Source organism: Sphaeramia orbicularis, chromosome 19, assembly GCF_902148855.1.
Source record: "Sphaeramia orbicularis chromosome 19, fSphaOr1.1, whole genome shotgun sequence".
NCBI classification, from domain to species: Eukaryota; Metazoa; Chordata; class Actinopteri; order Kurtiformes; family Apogonidae; genus Sphaeramia; species Sphaeramia orbicularis.
This window is the reverse complement of record NC_043975.1, coordinates 1,803,962-1,812,768: the sequence shown is the minus strand read 5'-3', so window position 1 is coordinate 1,812,768 and position 8,807 is coordinate 1,803,962. Positions and strand designations below refer to the sequence as shown.

The 8,807-nt window shown below is 37.7% G+C and overlaps 1 protein-coding gene across 2 annotated transcripts in view; it reads right to left on the bottom strand.

Moving 5' to 3' along the window:
- Window positions 1-710, bottom strand: part of LOC115410089 (arginase-1-like) — a 45,243-nt gene extending 44,533 nt beyond the window's left edge. For both annotated transcript variants that reach the window (XR_003934050.1, XM_030121530.1), the window contains exons 1-2: window positions 541-710; window positions 344-416 (exon numbers count right to left, since the gene is read on the bottom strand). Coding sequence is in view for 1 of the 2 variants with exons in the window: in XM_030121530.1 (XP_029977390.1) it covers window positions 344-416; window positions 541-672 (205 nt within the window). In the remaining variant the exon portion in view is untranslated. The remainder of the gene's footprint in view (window positions 1-343; window positions 417-540) is intronic.
- Between the last annotated feature and the right edge of the window lie 8,097 nt (window positions 711-8,807).

Sequence of the window (8,807 nt, the reverse complement as noted above, 5' to 3'; positions counted from 1 at the left end):
TCATATTTAAACGTTGATATATTAACCCCGGCAGTGTGAACTTCTGTTTTTGGGAGGTTTTACGGTTCAGTTAAACTTTATTATGTTTCCTTGTGGTTAAAGGAGGAAACTGGACACAGACAAAAAATAATTTACACAAAAATAACAACCAAAAATAAATAATATAATAAGTACATTTTATACATTTTAACTGCACTGAAGTGAAATAAAGAATAAAAACAAACTTCAACTGAATAAAAGTGAACACTTTAAAAACAGGCCTTCCTGGTGTTTCTGAGCTTGAATAAGTGTAAATATGAAATATGAAATATGAAATATGACAGAACCGGATGACCGCACTCACCTCCAGCCTGGAGCCGCTCCACCAGCCGCGCGCCCCGGATCAGGTCCGGACCCCCCTCCACTCCACCGCGAGGCTGCACCGGGGACAACCGGGAGAACCGGCACCGGGAGGAGAAACCAGAGCAAAACAAACCATTAGAACCGGAGCGGAACCGGAGCGGGTCCAGATGCGCGTGCGCCGTGGTCTCGTGCCCTCACCTGTCCTTTACAGAACGGGGCCCCGATGAGCCCCACGGAGGGCCGGTGAGGATGATGATGGTGGAGCCGCTGGGGATGAAGGCTCCACCCGGGACTCTGCAGCAGCGGCACGAGCCTCCTCGCGCTCCTCATGACGGTGACGTTCACGCACTGACACTGGCCGCGCGTTCCCGAGAGGAGCCGGTTAAAAACCCATCCACTGTGACGTCACGACCACGCGGGGAACCCACGAGGAGCCGAAGGACTGGAATACAGACAACAACAACAACAACAACAACAACAACAACAACAACAATAACAATAATAATAATAATAATAATAATAATAATAATAATATTGACATTATATACCACCACTAATAAATAATGGCAATTATCATTCCTATGATTAAAAATAATCATAGGAATGATAACATTATATACTACTACCACTACTAATAAAATAAATAAATAAATAATAATGATAATAATAATACACCAAAACCAACATCTGTTTAGAATTCAAATACTATTGTTTTAAATGTCAGAGTCTCCAAAGGCTGCAGATAATCCATTTTTAAATGTATTTTTACAGCCCTTTTCACAATGCTTTACATCAGTTAAATTAAAAGAAAAACGTCTAACATTTCTACGACTATAAAACATAGAATCCAGATGAAAAAAGCATCATAAAATCATTCAGAACAATCTCATGTAGAACAAAGGAACAGGATCCACGATGACAAAAGGATGTTCCTTCCATGTTCGTTTGTCCTCCACACTTTGCTTCTGAAGGTCGTGCCCTGCGGTCATGTGACCATGAAGAGCCACACCCCCACATTAGACTGGACGGGGCTGACCGTCTGGGACGAGCTTCTCCACATGAATGATCCTAAGTGTTGACAGGGACACAGTGGTGCTTGTGTTCCATCAGCTCCAACTGGAGGAGGTTTGGGCTGAAGAACAGGCTTCCCTCCATCCTGTCCATCAGATTACACACCACCTCTGTGAAAGCACAAGTCATTTCCTTCCTGTTTGTGATGCGTCTTCTTTTACGTTTTCATGTTCTTGCCTCTATTGCGTGTGCAGAACATTTCCTTTGTGGACACAGGATGTGCGTCTGACATTTCAAGTTGAAATTTGACCAAGATCCGCTGCTCAGATCTGGTGGTACTGATCTGAACCCTTTAAATTCTAAGCCTAAAATAGTCCAGCTGGACCTGTTTTTCTTATTTTGACTATAAAAAGGGTAGAAAACATGCTGTGAGTGAGCCCTTGTTTTCCAGATCTTTCAGCATCCAGAAATCATCTACAATGTACTGCATGTTATAATTCTGCTAAAACAGCTTCTTCTCCACTCCTTATCCAGGCGTGAGTGAAATGACTGTAATGACCCTACCTATAAAGTGGAACATCTCAGGTTTCAGAAACAGTTGGAATTTTTCTAATTACTCAAACAGTGAAAGAGTTACAGCCATCCAAAGTGCAGGGTGTCAGCCATGACACATTAGGTTTTAAAGGCTTAAGCAATTGTCTAAATCAATGTCTTAAAATGGTTTTAACCTTCTCAGACCCAGCTATGGATTTTCTGTCCACAAGAGACAAGAGTTTCACAACTTTATGCAAAAAAACAAACAAAAGAAAACTGTCCACCACAAAGGACATTCCATAAAAATTATAAAAACTACATCTGAAAAAACTGTTGCATCATGATGTTTCCAATGTAGACACTTATTTATTAAAAACCAAAAAAAAGCTGGTACTTTGCTGACATTTCCTGGGTCTTAGGACAGGGGTGTCCAGTCCTGGTCCTGGAGGGCCGGTATCCTGCATGTTGTAGATGTTTTCTTCTTCCAGCTCACCTGAAGGTCATCATCAGCCTTCTGCAGAGCTGGATGATAGGCTGATCATGTGAACCAGGTGTGATGGAAGAGGGAAACATCCAAAACATGCAGGATACCGGCCCTCCAGGACCAGGACTGGACACCCCCGTCTGAGGAGGATATGGCAAATTTCATGCTTTTGTCACAAAATGCCTGATTTTTCTTTGAACTGTTAGACTATAACACTGACGACAATATGTCATTTTTAGAAAACTGGATGAGCTGAACCTGATTTGAATTTGTGCAGTTGGTAATAAACATGTCACATGTTAACTGTGGGATATATGTCATGACATAATGACATATATATATATATATATATATATATATATATATATATATATATATATATATATATATATATACAGTACAGGCCAAAAGTTTGGACACACCTTCTCATTCTTTGCATTTTCTTTATTTTCATGACTATTTTCATTGTAGATTCTCACTGAAGGCATCAAAACTATGAATGAACACATGTGGAATTATGTACTTAACAAAAAAGTGTGAAATAACTGAAAACATCTCTTATATTCTAGTTTCTTCAAAGTAGCCACCCTTAGCTCTGATGACTGTTTTGCACACTCTTGGCATTCTCTTGATGAGCTTCCAGAGGTAGTCACCTGAAATGGTTTCCTAACAGTCTTGAAGAAGTTCCCACAGATGCTTAGCACTTGTTGGTCCTTTTGCCTTCACTCTGCGGTCCAGCTCACCCCAAACCATCTCCATTGGGTTCAGGTCCGGTGACTGTGGAGGCCAGGTCATCTGGCGCAGCACTCCATCACTCTCCTTCTTGGTCAGATATCCCTCACACAGCCTGGAGGTGTGTTTGGGGTCATTGTCCTGTTGAAACATAAATGATGGTCCAACTAAACGCAAACCGGATGGAATGGCATGTCACTTCAGGATGCTGTGGTAGCCATGCTGATTCAGGTTGCCTTCAATCTTGAATAAATCCCCAACAGCGTCACCAGCAAAGCACCCCCACACCATCACACCTCCCCCTCCATGCTTCACGGTGGGAACCAGGCATGTAGCATCCATCCGTTCACCTTTTCTGCGTCGCACAAAGACACGGCGGTTGGATCCAAAGATCTGAAATTTGGACTCATCAGACCAAAGCACAGATTTCCACTGGTCTAATGTCCATTCCTTGGGTTTCTTGGCCCAAATAAATCTCTTGTGTTTGTTGCCTCTCCTGAGCAGTGGTTTCCTAGCAGCTGTTTGACCATGAAGGCCTGATTCACGCAGTCTCCTCGTAACAGTTGTTGTAGAGATGTGTCTGCTGCTAGAGCTCTGTGTGGTATTCATCTGGTCTCTAATCTGAGCTGCTGTTAATTTGCGATTTCTGAGGCTGGTGACTCAGATGAACTTATCTTCAGCATCAGAGGTGACTCTTGGTCTTCCTTTCCTGGGGCGGTCCTCATGTGAGCCAGTTTCGTTGGAGCGCTTGATGGTTTTTGCGACTGCACTTGGGGACACATTCAAAGGTTTTGCAATTTTCTAGACTGACTGACCTTCATTTCTTAAAGTAATGATGGCCACTCGTTTGTCTTTACTTAGCTGATTGGTTCTCGCCATAATATGCATTCTAACAGTTGTCCAATAGGGCTGTCAGCTGTGCATCAACCTGACTTCTGCACAACACAACTGATGGTCCCAACCCCATCAATAAGGCAAGAAATTCCACTAAGTAACCCTGACAAGGCACAGCTATGAAGTGGAAACCATTTCAGGTGACTACCTCTGGAAGCTCATCAAGAGAATGCCAAGGGTGTGCAAGGCAGTCATCAGAGCTAAGGGTGGCTACTTTGAAGAAACTAGAATATAAGAGATGTTTTCAGTTATTTCACACTTTTTTGGTAAGTACATAATTCCACATGTGTTCATTCATAGTTTTGATGCCTTCAGTGAGAATCTACAATGTAAATAGTCATGAAAATAAAGAAAATGCAAAGAATGAGAAGGTGTGTCCAAACTTTTGGCCTGTACTGTATATATATATAAATAAATAAATAAATAAATAAATTAAAAAAAATATATATATATATATAGTAGTGACTGGATAGCTCAGTGGTCTACTGACTTTAGGGTGGAAGGTTGGGGGTTCAAATCCTGGCAGAAGCAAAACATGGCTCCAGGTGGGCCCTTGGGCACTAAACACCTGTACCTACAGAATGAGCGGTCCAGTTTGTTGTCACTGTTTTTTGGGGATTCTTCTGTTATTTGACCACAGATCCTACTGGTCTGTGTGTGGAACCTGAACTAACAGGAGTTTCACACCACTGATAGTTCATCTGTTCAGTGTCACGCATGTATCCTGTGGGAGGGACTGGACTCTTTGGGGCCGGTTTTGGCCCACAGGCCGTATGTTTGACACCCCCCCGTTTACTCCTCGCACCTTAAAGACACTTTTTAAAAAATTTTTGGATCAGTTTTTTTTAAATTTTCATTGTGCATCTCCAGAAGTACAATACAAAAAAGAAAGAAATTCACATGTAATGATATAAGATTTAGTGACACACAGTGTTTAACCCCCCCCCCCCAGCCAATGGTGACCCCCATACCAACCCAACCTGGATCTCAAAATACAAAAACCACTAATAAAAACAAATACATGTCTATAGATGGAGAATAGAATTTCCAGATATAAACAGATCGGTGATCAGGACAGTCCTGGACAGTTTAGTTCCACTCTTTCTTTAACCCTAACGTGGACACCATCCCACAGACTGGGGGCTTTGGACCGGCTGCATCCGGACCACTGACCTCTGACCTCTGCATCAGAACTATAGACACCTGATCCATTGTTGCTGTGATCAGGTACCAGGCAGCTGCCATCTCAATGCCAGCATTTTTAAAGACATTTTTAACTTCATCTTTAAAATGCTTTTCAATACTGATCAGAAAATTCCCCATCCACTCAGTGACATGACTTCAGCGCAGTATTTAAGTGAAGCTGAGCTCAAACAGCGCCCCCTACTGCCCAACCCCCCCTGACCCTTCAACCTGCTGCTGTTCTTTAATTATCAGTCGTATTTTTTGATTGAAGTTTCAGTTTGAGTCAAAACCACGCTGACTCATTTCTGCAGAACAGGCGGAGGTCACGGCCTTTTGGTAAACTGGGCTTTTTATGTGAATGACTCATGTCGTGTTGACATTATTCAGGGAAGGCCTCAGAAATCAGACACGTTTTCCATTTATCACTAAGAACATGTAAAATAAATCTGTTTAAAGAAGCTGCTGAGTCTGTATTTCACTCAGGTGAACTTTAATACTGACAGAAAACACACTGCATTCAACTAGTTCATTGTGTTTTACAGACGTTTGATGGAAAATCAAGTTGTTTATGAAATAATCTGCTTTTGTTTTTACCATTTGATGACTTGAAAGTGAAAAATAAATCTCACTTTCTTGATTCCTTTATGCCTTAAAGACCTAAAACTGTTTTTGTGGCAACTTCATACTCTAGTTTGTTTATTTTTTATATTTCTTATATTTTTTATTCCACTCATCTTAAATATTTGGGATCCTGTAACTCTTCTTCCACTGCTGTTGTAACGCTGCTATTTTCCCATAAAGGTTTTCTTATCTTCCAGATTCAGTTTTCTCTACATTTAACCTTTTGATTTATTTTAATATAATCCTCTGCATCACTACGTACCAAAAAAAACCCCAAAACATTTATTTTCTGTCATATTTGATTATTTTTAGGACATCAATAAGTACACCATGAGGAATTTAAGTTCATTTCCAAAATTACTATTAATTATATGTTTTGAAAATGGGTCTACAGATACACATTCTGCTTTTTTTTTCAGTGTAAATCTTGTATTTTCTTGTATTTAAGTCACTGATCATGTAAATGTTCATAAAAGTTCAGAGTAAATTCAAAGGTTATTATATCAAAACAAAGAAAACTGGAGAAAAGTGACTTTTACATTCAAATATATCATTAACTGAACATAAAAACAAGTGTCAATCAGTTTGGGTCAACAGTTATTAAACATTTTACAGTAGATGCTTTTTTATTTTGCTCATTTTATCCTCATTTCATCTTAAAATGGTCTATTTTCTCTGTTTAACATGTTTTCCATATTCTATTGTGAATAAAATATGATCAGTGTGAATAATTACGATGTTTTTATTACACATCTTTCTGACTTTTTAGGATCTGCAATGGCTTTCCTATCCGATTTATCACCATTTGAGATGAATAAATACATATATTCCATATAAGATCTTCTGCATTTTACATTTTTCAGTGTAAATCCTGTATTTTCTTATATTTAATTCACTGATCATATAGATGTTCATAAAAACTAAGAGTAAATTCAAAGGTTATTTTATCAAAACAGAGAAATCTGAAGAAAAAGCCACTTTTTCAGCAATAATGCAACAAAAAATGCAAAAAACAACCATTTATATGGAGCAAGGGTGTGACTTTACGTTGATAGAATCTATAAAAGCCACTAAACCATTTTTCTACATGAGATTTATCCAGAATATATCTTTACCTCAAAGTCAACTACATGGAAATTACAAGAAAAAGTGACTTTCAGCCAAATGTGTCATTAAGTGAAGGTTCACAGACTAAATTCAGCTCTGATTTATTATTATTATTATAGATCTGCTGTTTGAGACGGTAACATTTCTTCCTGCAGCTTTAAGAAAACTATATATATTAAATATTACAAAATGCAAAATTAAAAAAAAACAAAAACAACCAAACAAAAAAACCCCACTAATGATGCATTATTGTACAGATTTAGCACCAATGAGAATCCACCAAAAACAGTTCCATTCATTTCCATTTGGGGGTCGGACCCACCCCTTTACAGCCTGATACCCCCCACCACCACCACCACCATCACATATTATTGAAAAACAACAAATGATTAATGATGAAAATATGGAAACAGAAATCCATGGAAAACACAGGATATTATCAGTGTTTTGGTTCATCTGTGGTTTATCTGCAGCGTTTCTGCTTTTATGTCACAGGACACTTGAAATAAACCTTCTGAAATCTGCACTTCATACGGAAGAGGGTTAGGCCCACTGGAAAAAAAAGAATTAATGTCCAATAGATTTTTTTTTATTATTATTCTGAGAAAAAGTCAGAATTCTGATTTTTTTCTCTGAATTCTGGTTTTTTTTTTTTTTTTTTTTTTAATTATTGTTCTTATATTAAAGTCAGAATTCTGAAAAAAAAAGGCAGAATTCTGACTGTTTTAAATATTTCTTTTATTACTACTCTGATATAAAGTCAGAATTTGGACTTTTTTCTCTCAGAATTGTGACTTTTTTCTCAGAATTCCAACTGTTTCAAATATTTTTTAAATTATTGTTCTTATCTAAAGTCAAATTCTGAGGAAAAAAAGTCAGAATTCTAACTTATTTATTTATTTATTTTACAATTGTTCTGATATAAAGTCAGAATTCTGAGCTAAAAAGTAAGAATTCTGGCTTTTTCTCTCAGAATTCTGACTGTTTTAAATTGTTTTTCTATTATTGTTCTGATATAAAGTCAGAATTCTGAGTATAAAATTCTGACTTTTTTCTCAGAATTCTGACTTTAATCTCAGAATAATAATTTAAAAAAGTATATGGACCTTAATTTTTTTTTTTTTTCCCAGTGGCCCTAGGCCTCTTCCATAACTTTATGTTATGGAAGAGGTATATTATTTTTTTCTCAGTTTCTATTTGGTCAGAATTCAAACATTTTTGCATGATTTTTTAAATTCTGACCCATCCACTAAAGTCACCCCTTTGTAAACAGTGTTCAGTTCCTACACTAACACCCTTTGACCAAGTGAGTACAAAATATATATTTAACATTTGACCTAGAGCAAAAAAGAATAATGCATATTAACCAGTGTTGGTGTTAATCATTGACATATGACAGGATGAAAAAATAAAAGTAACTACTCCCATTTTTATGTAGTCTATTGAAAAAATCTATTTTTGTGTTTTTTTGCATCAGAAATATGGTTTGTTTCCATCACAAACATGTTGTTTAAAGGGTTCCAAATGTGACCGTCATTGAGTATTTCATATTTTTCTTTATGGCTCAAGTTGATGAAATACAAAAAATGTACAAAAGTTAAAAACTGCAAGAACTTCTGTTGTTTTCCATTCTTAAGACACTGTGCAGATACTGTGCATTCAGTGGTTAGAAGAGTTAACGTCATGGAGATCTAAGTGAACCGTCTGATTTCATGTACATAATTTACTTTCTGCATTAAATGAACAGTTAAATCTTATACAATGTTTTGCTTTTTTGGACACATGCTTCTGTTTCTACTGAATCCTCAAACATGATCAACATCAGGGTTGGGTTTTATTCTTCTTGTGACTGTGTCGAAACATCCTGACTAAAACAGAAACTCCTTCTGCTCTCCGA